The sequence below is a fragment of the Coregonus lavaretus genome (genome assembly GCF_964263955.1).
Source record: "Coregonus lavaretus genome assembly, contig: HAP1_SCAFFOLD_2740, whole genome shotgun sequence".
NCBI lineage: Eukaryota > Metazoa > Chordata > Actinopteri > Salmoniformes > Salmonidae > Coregonus > Coregonus lavaretus.
The window spans coordinates 45,187-59,725 of NW_028160907.1; the positions used below are offsets into that span (position 1 = coordinate 45,187).

A 14,539-nucleotide genomic window follows, 5' to 3' on the forward strand; every position below is an offset into this window, starting at 1 on the left:
TCTAATGCCAGAGGCAATGGTCCAACAGAATCAGACCAGTGTCCACGAGTGTGCATGTGTGTTTGGGGGAGACAGGGGAATGCTGGATTAACCCCTCCCCCCCATTCTCTATTCCTAGTCTTATCTCTTTGTAGTGTGTATGTACAGTATATACAGTATGTCCAGGGAGGGTACAAGGGGCCAGCAAGTGTGTGCATTACACTATAATCTCCCCATTTCCTCTCTCTCTCTCTCTCTCTCAGGATATAGGTGTTGTCCAGCGCGAAGGAAGGAAATTCTGTCACTTAGAACAATGGGCCTGTTTCTCTATCTATAGACTCAGAGAGGCAGAGAAAGAGAGAGAAGGAGCCCATACCACCATTACTTAGAAGACAGACAGAAAACAGAAAGAAAACAATAGAAAGTGGAGAAAAATATGTTCTGATTTAAAAAGAGAGAATATATTGATGAAGAGAACGTGTTCGAGAGAAAGAGAGAGACCTGTGGCGCAGATAGACATTTTGAAAATGGAGTTTTTGTCTTGGGGAAAAAGGAAAATACTAAGTTGTTTTTAACCATTTTCTTTTTCTCTGTTGAGAAGGACTAATAAAACACTTATACGAAGAGGGAACTGCAGTCGTCCTCGGTAAGTACTTTCAAATACGTTTTTTTAATTGTAGAGGGCCTATAGTGTTGCATTGGTTCGTTACTTTTCCATTAGATTTGTTAACATTTGAGCTGTCATCCATGATAAGATAAGGTCACAATATTGATCATTTTCCACCGTAAAATGTTGCTGATAAGTTCTTGCTGTTTCTTTTGTAACATTGCTTTATAGAAAATATAATCAAAATACCAACAATGAAAATAGATTTTTTGGGTGCAAATTTAAACCGTTCTACTTACCTCACTTTGCACTTTCATTTTTCATTTTGACCCATATCATTTTAGAAGTAAGGGTAGTAGCTGCCCTTGAGCACAGATCTAGTATCAGTTTTCCCTCCCCAAATTCTCCATTCCACCATTACGAGGGAAAACTTCACTGACCTTAGGTCAGTGTCTAGGGGTAATTTAATTCTACTCCTAGTTGTAGGCTGAGGGGCAGACATGTAGTGACCTTAAGAGTGGGGATTTCCCTTTCAACACGACAGCTGGATCTGAGGCCTGTACAACACACTTCCTGTTTGGACAAGGAGGAATGACACACATTCAATTTAGAGTACCTTTGTGACAAATATGTCATTTACAGTGCTGTACCGTAAGAATTTGAGATGATTTGAGCCAAGTGTAGACCTATCTACCTTTTTTTTTTTTTTTTGCCAATGGGGGGCAGCAATCACTTCCACAGCCAAATTCCTTTGGTGTGTAACAATGAACAATTCCACAAGGATCAGGAGGATCTCAAACTATTCATGATGATGACCTTAAGCTATTTATGATGATGATATCATTATTTGACAAGTTTAGGATTACATACCCCCAGTTGGGTTGTTTGGAGGAAAAGGTCAGTCTTCCTCCCCCTGATGATTCAACCTTTGATTTGTGTCCAAATATATCAAGGGCCTGTTTCAGGCCCACATGAATAGAATCTAAAACAGTATAGTCCACACACATCTTTATATCAGTGGCACACCTTTTTTTACTTAATTAACCCAATGATTATCAACATTTGATCTGTGTTCTTTGAGTTCTCACATTACACAATACCTTTCTCTCTCTCTCTGGATCTCAGATGGATCAGATGGAGGGGACTGACAGTCCTCGCTTCAGGAAGCTCCATTTCCCTGTGGGTCTGTGGATCAACTCTCCCAGGAAACACTTTGCCAAGCTGGGGGGCCGGTGGCCCAGTGCCGTCTCTGTCAAGTCAGTCTCTCTGCTACCTATGTATAGTACCTCAATGTCACTTAGTTCAATGTTGATTCTCAACTATTTTGTTCTAGTCCAGCACTAACACATCTGACTCAGCTAATCAATTTATCACACATCAATCCAGGTCTCTTAACTCGGTTGGTCTTTCGGTCTGTCTGTCTGTCTGTCTGTCGGTCTGTCTGTCTGTCTGTCTGCCGACTCTCTGTTTTTTCAGTTTGTTCTGTATTCAGTTTGTTTATCCCTCAGTCCTCCTCACTATATCTTCAGCCACAGTAAAGTTAAGTGTCTGACATGTTTTTGCATACAATAAATAAACCAAGACAACAGCTCGGTATGGACTGATTTGATTGTATGGTCATGTTTCATATGTCATGCAGTGTTCCTTGAATCCTGTGACCCTTTTCTAGCAGTTATTATTGTCTATGTTCAACTCTGTCAGCCATAACTCACAGCTGACTTCCCCTACTGCCCCTCTCTCTTCCGCCTATCTCTTTTTCTTTCCCCCTCCTCTCCTTCTCTCTCCCTAGGTCCACCACCAGCTCTGACGCAGCATCCCTCCACGAGGCCCCCTCTGCCCCTTCCTCTTCTCTCTCCATCTCCACCCCCTCCCTCGCTCCCCCATCCCCCACTCCATCTCCGGCCTTCCTCCGGCCCCGTCCCGCCGGACCCCAGTCCCGCACCAAGCGTCTTTCTCACCTCTTCCTGAGGGGGCGCTCAAACAGTGACCGGGACAAGGCCATAGGGGAGAAGGAGAGGGAGGTGTGGGCCCACTCTGCTGCCCCTTCCTCCCACCACTACCTGCCCCCTGCCTCCTCCACAGCCCCAGGCCTCATCAAGATCTATGGGGATGCTCTGTCTAGTGGGGCTAACTACCGCTCCCTGCTGGCCAACGCCCACTCTACAGCCAAACAGCTCATCACCCAGGTCATCACCCGCTACACGGAGAGAGAGAGGGAGGAGACAGACGATGCCGGTAAGAGGCAGAAAGAGAGAGAATACTGAGAGAGTACAGTACAGGGATTCATGTAAGAGAGGCGTGAAAGTACAGATAAACATGGGATAAGACTATTGTATGATTACCACACAATAACTAATACAGCCAAAAGCTTTGGGACTTTCAGTATGTAGCCTATGCCTGTGATGGCAGGACAGGAAATTACAGTAACTGTAGAGAAAGGGACAGTGGCTTACTGGTATTCATATTCCTTGTTGACACATACAGTGAGGGAAAAAGGGATTTGATCCCCTGCTGATTTTGTACGTTTTCCTACTGACAAAGAAATGATCAGTCTATAATTTTAATGGTAGGTTTATTTGAACAGTGAGAGACAGAATAACAACAACAAAATCCAGAAAAACGCATGTCAAAAATGTTATAAATTGATTTGCATTTTAATGAGGGAAATAAGTATTTGACCCCCTCTCAATCAGAAAGATTTCTGGCTCCCAGGTGTCTTTTATACAGGTAACGAGCTGAGATTAGGAGCACACTCACAGCTGTATAAAAGACACCTGTCCACAGAAGCAATCAATCAATCAGATTCCAAACTCTCCACCATGGCCAAGACCAAAGAGCTCTCCAAGGATGTAGATTGTAGACCAACACAAGGCTGGAATGGGCTACAAGACCATCGCCAAGCAGCTTGGTGAGAAGGTGACAACAGTTGGTGCGATTATTCGCAAATGGAAGAAACACAAAAGACCTGTCAATCTCCCTCGGCCTGGGACTCCATGCAAGATCTCACCTTGTGGAGTTGCAATGATCATGAGAACGATGAGGAATCGGCCAAGAACTACAAGGGAGAATCTTGTCAATGATCTCAAGGCAGCTGGGACCATTGTCACCAAGAAAACAATTGGTAACACACTACGCCGTGAAGGACTGAAATCCTGCAGTGCCCGCAAAGTCCCCCTGCTCAAGAAAGCACATGTACATGCCCGTCTGAAGTTTGCCAATGAACATCTGAATGATTCAGAGGAGAATTGGGTGAAAATGTTGTGGTCAGATGAGACCAAAATCGAGCTCTTTGGCATCAACTCAACTCGCCGTGTTTGGAGGAGGAGGAATGCTGCCTATGACCCCAAGAACACCATCCCCACCGTCAAACATGGAGGTGGAAACATTATGCTTTGGGGGTGTTTTTCTGCTAAGGGGACAGGACAACTTCACCGCATCAAAGGGACGATGGACGGGGCCATGTACCGTCAAATCTTAGGTGAGAACCTCCTTCCCTCAGCCAGGGCATTGAAAATGGGTCGTGGATGGATATTCCAGCATGACAATGACCCAAAACACACGGCCAAGGCAACAAAGGAGTGGCTCAAGAAGAAGCACATTAAGGTCCTGGAGTGGCCTAGCCACTCCAGGAAACCTTAATGACTTGGAGAAGAAACCTTAATGACTTGGAGAAGATCTGCAAAGAGGAGTGGGACAAAGTCCCTCCTGAGATGTGTGCAAACCTGGTGGCCAACTACAAGAAACGTCTGACCTCTGTGATTGCCAACAAGGGTTTTGCCACCAAGTACTAAGTAATGTTTTGCAGAGGGGTCAAATACTTATTTCCCTCATTAAAATGCAAATCAATTTATAACATTTTGACATGCGTTTTTCTGGATTTTTTTGTTGTTATTCTATCTCTCACTGTTCAAATAAACCTATCATTAAAATTATAGACTGATCATTTCTTTGTCAGTGGGCAAACGTACAAAATCAGCAGGGGATCAAATACTTTTTTTCCCTCACTGTATCACTGCCCGATGAAGTCAGGCACTTAGCCAGAATTGTTCCAGTAAATACAACCACAGCTGTGAACACTTGTCCAGTTTATGCACATCATATTCACTGGGAAAATAATTAGCCTGGTCGCCCTACCTCCCTCTCCCAGCCATGCAGAAACACAGCCCGGAAGACTTCCTGTTGTGTGATGTCATTGGAAAGCCCATCCAGCAACCGGATGGAGCCGTCCAATGGGAGACAGAGTGTCGTAGGGGCGTGGCTGAATGGGAATGCCCGCTGCTATTGGTGGATATGTGGCAGCCCAAGGACGGGTTTGAACGCCGCTTCGAGATCCAGAGACGGGACGACTACGAAAGAGAGGAGAGGGAGAAAGAGAAGGAGCGAGAGAGGGAAGGAGAGAACCACACAGGTAAAAGGACAATATAGTGTCTCTTGATGACCAGCTCTTACATCTGGGGTTTCCTCCAGTCATCCGTTGAAAAGTGTAATTTCTTTGTTTTTAATGTCTGGTTGTCGTGGTAACAGGTGTACGTTGGAGGCGGAGCCGCATACAGTCGGGGGGCGGGGCTGAGGAGGGCGAGCGAGGTCATCGAGGTCGGAACTCGGAACTCAGGAGGAGCATCAGCGACATGAACCTCAGCCTGAGGCGTCGCCAAGGAAACCACGTCGGCAATGACCCCCGTCGCTCCGGAAACCACCCTAACAACAGCGCAGGACTCCAGGACAGGAAGAACATTGTGAGCATGATAGCTCCATTGGAGCACGGAGAGGTGAGGATGAGTGGATGTGTTTCAACACATATTGCAACTTGATAGCAACAGGGCAACCCCACCTAATCTCAACAGTGCAGCAGTCTGACCACAAGGACTCCTCCCTCTGTCTTAGATGATGAGGTCAAAGGTCAGAGACGAGGTGGAGAGGAGGAACAAAGCAGACAAGGCCGTGGAGGAGGAGAAAGACTACTCAGCCTGCGACCTGGAAGTGATGTCACAGAGCCTGATCCTCCCGCCCACGGACCGACCCTACTTCCTGTTGCTGCAGGGCTACGACCAGAGCAAGGTTAGTCCTGCGCCTCCCAGATGATCACACACACACACACACACACACAAACCCTGAACATGACATCATACCTGCATTCCCCTAATCGCCACATACCATCACTGTTTCCATCCCTTCCCCAGCCTCTCCCATTCAACCCTGAGCACATAACAGGCTCACAGCAACACAATACCTTGGGAGACACACAATACCCCACTGTGTACATCACTCCATCTCTCACAATGACCTCACACAGGTCTTCATTGTAGCAAACTGTGACACACTTCATACCTTATCTCTTGACCTCCGCACAACTTAAGATCGCCAAGATGTCCTCTTATCATAACCATGGCCTTCGGATGATAACAGACTCCCTTCTCTCTCTCTTTCTTTCTTTCTTTCTTTCCTTTTTCCTTTCTCCTCTGTGTGTGTTTTCTGTGTTTTGTACAGGACTTTGTTTTGTACATCATGGCGGGGCACACACACGTGTTTGGGCGGAAGCCAACGATGAGGGAGAGAGAGAAGGACAGAGAAAGGGAAAGGAAGGGGAAGAGGCCTCTGAAGGTGGAAACGTTCCTCTCTGCTCCAGACATGCTGGCCAGGCACCTGTTGGTCAGGAGAGACTCAGCCGTACCCGACGCTCCCTCTGGACAAGGTAGGCCTGGTCCACAAACAACCCTAGTCTTAAACCCAGGCCCTACTCCTGTGATGTTTGCAGATCTGAACAAAAAAGAAAGGTGCCAGCAAAATAATGAGCCTTTTCCAAATACGCTTACATGTATCCAAAGAAGTAACACTTCCTTACTACACGTTGACACCTGATTTTACAGTATTTCCCTGTCCACAATCAAGAGATCCTACCGCTAGACACTTCTTGATACCCCCTTATATATGGTTAGAAAACTATCATACATGTTTATAAGCAGTTTATGAGCAGAACTTCAATTATAGTGTTACTAGTTAATCAACCTATTTTCTGTCTTCCCCCAGCTCTGGTGCGTCCCTTCAGAGGAGGAGCAGTCACACACAACGGAGAAGCTCTCTACCGGGAGGCGGTGCTTAAACCTGGGGACGTGATTGGCATAGGAGGTCACTTCCTCTTCCTGTATCGGGACCCCCGAGTGACCCCGTCCCCTCCACTGGCATTGGCGCTGCCCTGGCAAGCCGACGTCCCCTCCACCTGCTGCCTCTCGGGATTGGTGGACAGACAGGAAGCGTTGAGGCAGTACCTGGGGTCCCCTGAGGCTCTGCTGAGGTTCCAGCCCCGACACGCTGATGCTCTGCTACAGGTAAGAGAAGAAAGACCACTGTGTCTGTTAGTAACACCACTGTGTCTGTTAGTAATACCACTGTGTCTGTTAGTAACACCATTGTATCTGTTAGTAACACCACTGTGTCTGTTAGTAACACCACTGTGTTTGTTAGTAATACCACTGTGTCTGTTAGTAACACTACTGGATATGTTAGTAACACCACTGTGTCTGTTAGTAACACCATTGTGTCTGTTAGTAACACCACTGTGTCTGTTAATAACACCACTGTGTCTGTTAGTAACACCAATGTGTCTGTTAGTAACACCACTGTGTCTGTTAATAACACCACTGTGTCTGTTAGTAACACCAATGTGTCTGTTAGTAACACCACTGTGTCTGTTAATAACACCACTGTGTCTGTTAGTAACACCAATGTGTCTGTTAGTAACACCCCTATGTATGTTAGTAACACATTTACATTTACATTTTAGTCATTTAGCAGACGCTCTTATCCAGAGCGACTTACAGTTAGTGAATACATTTTTTTTTTTTTATACTGGCCCCCCGTGGGAATTGAACCCACAACCCTGGCGTTGCAAACGCCATGCTCTATCAACTGAGCTACATCCCTGCCGGCCATTCCCTCCCCTACCCTGGACGACGCTGGGCCAATTGTGCGCCGCCCATGAGTCTCCCGGTCGCGGCCGGCTGCGACAGAGCCTGGATTCGAACCAGGATCTCTAGTGGCACAGTTAGCACTGCGATGCAGTGCCTTAGACCACTGCGCCACTCAGGAGTTCCACTGTGTCTGTTAATAACACCACTGTGTCTGTTAGTAACACCAATGTGTCTGTTAGTAACACCACTGTGTCTGTTAATAACACCACTGTGTCTGTTAGTAACACCAATGTGTCTGTTAGTAACACCACTGTGTCTGTTAGTAACACCACTGTGTCTGTTAGTTACACTACTGTGTCTGTTAGTAACACCACTGCGTCTGTTAGTAACACAACTATGTCTGTTAGTTACACCACTTTGTCTGTTAGTAACACCACTGTGTCTGTTAGTTACACCACTGTGTCTGTTAGTAACACCACTGTGTCTGTTAGTAACACCACTGTGTCTGTTAGTAACACCATTGTATATGTTAGTAACACCACTGTGTCTGTTAGTAACACCACTGTGTTTGTTAGTAATACCACTGTGTCTGTTAGTAACACCACTGTATCTGTTAGTAACACCACTGTGTCTGTTAGTAATACCACTGTGTCTGTTAGTAACACTATTGTGTCTGTTAGTAACACCACTGTGTCTGTTAATAACACCACTGTGTCTGTTAGTAACACCAATGTGTCTGTTAGTTACACCACTGTGTCTGTTAGTAACACCACTGTGTCTGTTAGTTACACCACTGTGTCTGTTAGTAACACCAATGTGTCTGTTAGTAACACCACTATGTCTGTTAGTAACACCACTGTGTCTGTTAGTAACACCACTGTGTCTGTTAGTTACACCACTGTGTCTGTTAGTAACACCACTGTGTATGTTAGTAACACCACTGTGTCCGTTAGTAACACCACTTTGTCTGTTAGTAACACCACTGTGTCTGTTAGTAACACCACTGTGTATGTAAGTAATACCACTGTGTCTGTTAGTAACACAACTGTGTATGTTAGTAATACCACTGTGTCTGTTAGTAACACCACTGTGCCTGTTTGTAACACAACTGTGTCTGTTAGTAACACCACTGTGTATGTTAGTAATACCACTGTGTCTGTTAGTAATACCACTGTGTCTGTTAGTAACACCACTGTGTCTGTTAGTTACACCACTGTGTCTGTTAGTAACACCACTGTGTCTGTTAGTAACACCACCGTGTCTGTTAGTAACACCACTGTGTCTGTTAGTTACACCACTGTGTCTGTTAGTAACTCCACTGTGTCTGTTAGTAACACCACTGTGTCTGTTAGTTACACCACTTTGTCTGTTAGTAACACCACTGTGTCTGTTAGTTACACCACTGTGTCTGCTACCTGTCTGCTACAGATTAGAGTAGAGAACTGTGTTCTACAGGTGGGTGGTACATACGAGCTGAAACAGGACTATAAATTAAAGCCACTGTTTCACACTCTTTCTCCATCAGGAGATTATCTCTAAGAACTCCTCTCCAGACTCAGAGGGCGGGCCTTTAGCCCCAGCCTATCTCCTGTCAATCATGATTGACCATGCCTCCAAACACCTGGATCCCGCCCTCATGCCTCAGTTGCTGCTGAAAGCAGCCAATCAGATCAAAGGGATCGTTTGGGTGAGTTCATTTAGGATCATCTCAATGGTAATAACGCTAACTAGCTGTAGCTCAGTCAAGACTGACAGAGAAAGATACCCAATAGATAAAATGGGATTGTAAAGGGTTATAAACAGAAAGCCAGCCCTAGACAGACATGTCTTTCTCTACAACCCTGTAGGCTGTGAACAGGGATTCATTCAGACAGACAGACAGACAGATGCCTGTCATTGTAGATGAACAGAACAGGGGATGAGCTGATGTCACTTCCCTCCATCTGGAAACTGTGTTGCAATTGCCCTGGAAACTGTGTCTCTCCTCTCATGTCCTCTCTTCCCTCTCCAACTCTTTTTACAGGATAACATTAAGGAATTTGGGGATAAGCATCCCACGCAAAAGTAAGATCATTTCTGTTCAACGTCATATTTCAGCTGTTTCCTGTGTTTAGAGCTTCCTTTAGGGCTGTATTAGGGGGAATCAAGAGCAGTGTTTGTCTAGCTTGTGTGTCTGTAAATTATGTGCCAAACATGCAGATACTATTTAGCATTATGCAAGGTTTCATGATTCAAATATGTGACTTTTATGCAAAGTATAAACTGTATATGATACTGATAAACTGATACTGTACACAAATATCTATTAATATTAATTTTCATTTAGCAGATGTTATCCCAAGTGAATAGCAGTTAACAGATGTAATCAGATGTAGTAGAACCCTCGGTCGCACTTTATTTGGATAGTCTGGATTGTCCATCTGTAGATGCTCTACATATGGTCATATTATCAACAAAGTATTTGTTGATAAGTAACTGCATGCTAAGGTTACGGTTAGGGTTAGGTTTAGAATAAGGGTTAGGGTAAGGGTTAAGGTCAGGTCTAGGGTAAGAGTTAAGTTTATGGTTAGGATAAGGGTTAAGGGTTAGGGTTAGTAGATAGTTAGTTGAAATGTTATTGATAGTCTGTAGATAGTCTGTAGAGCATCTACAGATGGACTATCCAAATAAAGTGTTACTGAACCCCGTCATTACATGCTCAATAAAATAGATCAAGGACTTGCTGTAACTCCTTGAGTAGATCGATTAATAGATAGTGACAGCAACTTCTATAACGCTGTGTGTGTTCTGTTCTGGTCTGTCCAGTTCCACAGAGCAGGAGGTTGAACTGAGCGCGCCCAGTGCACAGAAGCTGTCCTCTGACCTTCGACCTCTGATGTTCTGGATGTCCAATGCCACAGAGCTCCTGAACTTCTTCCAGGTCAAAGTTGAGGCCATGGAGCGAGACTGGGAGTTTGAGGGTGAGACACCCGAGTCAAAATAGTCTGTTTCCTCTTGAGCAATGCAAATCACCATTGATCATCTGCCAAAAAAGCTTATTTCTAAAATAATAGCATTTTGTAACATTAGCCTCACAAGGCTGTTGTATCTTTGTGTCTCCCTGTCTTGCTCTTCCTGTGTGACATTCCTACTATCATAATTTAGCCCCACAGTAGTCAAAACAAGAGTTAGTTTAGTCATTGAGAAAGTTTAAGATATTTTGGATTGTTCTGCAATAACAGTAGTTATATGACTGTAGTTAGAAGTTAATGCATATATATTTACCAGCTCCTGGTGACCCGGTGTTGTCAGCTGACCTGGACACCTGCTCCGAGGCCCTGGCGCAGCTTGATGACGTCATAATGCACACCTTCCAGCAGTGCGTGTACCACCTCACAAAGGTGAGGGAGGTTGAGTTACCTCACAATCAAGACACGATCAAGTTACCGTCCATAATTATATCCCGATCTATACATTAATTCATCTCTCTCTCTCTGTCAGACTCTGTACTCACTCCTACCAGCTCTCCTGGACAACAACCCTTTCTCCAGCCTGGAGAAGGAGAAGGAGAGAGACGAGGCGGAGGGGGGTGAGGGTGGTGGAGGGGAGGGAGATGGGGATGACGTGTCCTCCCTCCCCCCTACGGTGGCTGGGTTGGTGGAGGTGTACCGCTGCTCCCTGATGCTGTCCCGGGAGGCGTGCCTCTCCCCCCCACTCACCTCCCAAACCTTTGGCTACCTCTTCTTCTTCACCAACACCTCCCTGCTCAACACACTGCTGGAGAGAGGTGAGAGGGCAGGGGTCATACTGGGGTCCAAGGTCAGGGGTTGGTTTGAGGAAGCTGCAGTCATGAGCTAAGCGGGTTCCACATTACACATGCAGAAATTGCTTTACGCTACACAAGCCATTGTTTGTGCACGAACCATTTAGTGTAGAGGTCATGAGGAGGATGCGCGCTACCAAGCACAGCGAGACAGAGACTCTGGGTGCGGCTCTAAAATAAGTTGAACTTTCCAACCCTGGTTCAGATGTGCACTAACACACACACACACACACACACACACACACACACTAACACACACACACACACTAACACACACACACACTCCCTCTTTTTCTGTCTCTTCCTTCTCTTCTCTCTCTCTCTCTGTCTCCCTCCCCCTCTCTATCTCCCTCCCTCTCTCAGATGGTCTGTTCTCCTGGTCTAGAGCGGTCCAGATCCGTACAAACCTGGACCTGGTTCTGGACTGGCTGCAGGGCGCAGGACTTGGAGATATCGCCTCTGAGTTCCTGAAGAAGCTGTCTGTCACAGTCAATTTCCTGTGCGTCCCTAAGACCCGCCTCATCCAGGTAAAACTAATGCTGGTTTAGCCAGTTAACAATCAGTCGATTTAGCAAGATAATGACCCAAATCAAAACATTCTGGATAAAGAATCATGTTTTGTTCTCGTTGTTTTTGTTGTTGTGTTGTTCTTCCTCTAAACCTATTTGACTTATCACACATCCACCCCTAGCCCCTACCACTAGACACTTCCTGATGCCTTCTCCTAAAGCTGATTGGATCAGATAGGTATAAACTGTATGATAACCGCTCTAGGAAGCTGGATAGACACGTTTTTCCGTTAATTTGTTCACACCCATTTAGTTATTTTCAGATATGAGGGGTCATCTAGAGGTGTCAAGGGGCTGGTGGTAGATTTCAGATTTGGCATCCCATCTCAGTTGTAGACATTGCTGATATTGTCCACTTTTCCTCCTCTGTTTTGTTGCTCATTGGTCGTTCGCTTGTTTCTCCCCCGCCAGTCATCCTGGGCCAGTCTACAGGAGGACCACGCCTTGCTAAGCCCCACCCAGCTGCACCACCTGCTGACCCATTACAAGCTGGGACCGGCCAGAGCCCCGCCGGCCTCCTGGGCCCCTCCCCCTGGGACGGAGCTCAGTGGAGGTGAGACACGAGAGAGGAGGGGTTGGGTGTCCTGGAGGGTCATTATGTAGGAGCTAATGCTGCGTTCATAAACAAGTGGGAAGGTAGTATTTACCATATATGACTGGGGAAAATACACGTGAATACCTCTCCAACTAGTAATTACTAGTGGGAAACTCATCTATCATCCCTGAGCTCCGACTTCTCCCACATGCTGACCTCTGACATCCCCTTCCAAGGAAATTACCTCGATAACAGCATTTTCAGCAGTTAAATGCAACAACAGAACATAAATTATAAATAGCAATGTATTAATATGGTTTTTGAACACTATAATCTGTTTACAAGCATGATAGCTGTACTTTTAGTTTATGGTTGATGAAGCTTGTTGGCCATTAGCCAATCAGCGTTTCTCAATGAGTTTAAAGCATGTGAATGCATCCAACTGGTATTTACGACTTCACAACTTCCCACTTGGTTATGAACACAACATTAGATACAACTGCTAACTTGAGATAAGTAGAATGTTCACGTAAATTATGCATTTATGTAAATTAGAAAATGTTTGTGATCTCAAGTCAGGATTCAGCCCTTAGACATTCTGAACATTGTAGGTATACATGTATAGAAGGGGTATGATTTCTTCCTAAGAATCTCAGACCACTACATTTCTATTAATGCTTTTCTGTCCAAGACATCTTCGAAAGTTTCCTGGACCATCCCCCTCTCATCCTGCCAAATGAGACGCCTCAGCTGGACCTCTCCCAGCCAATCCCCAGCCCCGAGCTACAAAAGGAAGTGACACGCCTGCGCAACTTCCTGTGGGGACTCGACCAGGATGAGCTGCCAGCCAATCAGAGGACCAGGCTGTGAGCGCTGAAGAGTTGAGTTCCAGGTAGAAGCTACCCTTAGGCACAGTTCTAGGATCAGCTATCCATCCGCCTCAACCATGAAGGGAGAAAGACACAAAACTGACAGCTGATCAGCGTCTAGGGGCAACCTCATCCATCTCGGGCTACTTTGATAACAATGCTATATTGAACCCTCTGTAATGAACCCTCTGTCGTAAGGCAGATGCAATGGATAGGAATGGCAACTGGTGTGAGGAATGGCAACTGGTGTGAGGAATGGCAACTGGTGTGAGGAATGGCAACTGGTGTAAGGAATGGCAACTGGTGTGAGGAATGGCAACTGATGTGAGGAATGGGAACTGGTGTGAGGAATGGCAACTAGTTGAGGAATGGCAACTAGTGTGAGGAATGGCAACTGGTGTGAGGAATGGCAAGTGTCAAAAGAAAGTCATAAAACACTGTAATAGTTATCTAACTGTAAGACAATACAACTGTTTCTTTACTGTTCTCTAAACACTCTTTATTTTGTAACACATTGCCTGGATGCAGTGGTTGCCTGAAAAAGAAGAGTCCTGCAAAATGAAGCATAAATTGTGGTATGACAATGTTATTATGCAAAATATATCCCTGTAGGTCAGCTTTATACTGGATGGATGGATGCTCACCAATATTCTCATATAAAGAATATGGTAAATGTGTATTGTCACAGAACATTAGATTGTATACCAAAGTAAACACTAACATTATGAAGGAAACTGTTTTACCATGTGTATTTTATTTCTAACTGCCATGTACTGTCCTCATATTATAAATAAAATGTAGGTAGCATATGATCTGCACAGTGTGTTTCCTTTGTTATGGCTGTTTTGTCCTTGTTTTCTTTTACTTTGATTGTACCACGCTACTCAACAACTAGACCGGGTCTGGAAAGGTGAATTTCCTGACTCATTTTGTACCCGGGGTGCCAAAATGAAAGGACCACAAGGTGGCGACGTAGCACTCAGTCAACCGCTGGAATGATGACTCAAAAGTTACTAGACTAGGGAATTAGCGGGGTTCCCTGTCAGTCATCCCCATTTCCGAAATATCATATTTCCTGTGTGATTAATAGGTTATTCCAACATAGACATAACATACGCATGATGGTGCTTCCATGGCTTAGGAAGCGGATGACGACCACACTCGATGATGCCTGGGCTTGGCTGTGCCAAGGTGAACTGTCTGAGGGGTCAGAGAGTATGACTTCAATGGGTAAGATTTTTCATTTCCTCTCTGTGCGGTGATGACACAC

General features: G+C 45.3%; 1 protein-coding gene across 1 annotated transcript; it reads left to right on the plus strand.

Moving 5' to 3' along the window:
- Nucleotides 1-334: 334 nt before the first annotated feature.
- On the plus strand, nt 335-14,081 carry LOC311121323 (ras-interacting protein 1-like). Its single transcript, XM_084195824.1, has 16 exons — nt 335-625; nt 1,712-1,842; nt 2,376-2,821; nt 4,734-4,994; nt 5,111-5,355; nt 5,471-5,644; nt 6,074-6,278; nt 6,614-6,912; nt 9,020-9,181; nt 9,518-9,558; nt 10,300-10,454; nt 10,762-10,874; nt 10,975-11,260; nt 11,660-11,823; nt 12,277-12,418; nt 13,092-14,081. The coding sequence occupies exons 2-16, from the start codon at nt 1,712-1,714 to the stop codon at nt 13,268-13,270; spliced, it is 3,003 nt and encodes a 1,000-aa protein (XP_084051950.1). The 5' UTR covers nt 335-625; the 3' UTR covers nt 13,271-14,081.
- The last annotated feature ends 458 nt before the right edge of the window (nt 14,082-14,539 follow it).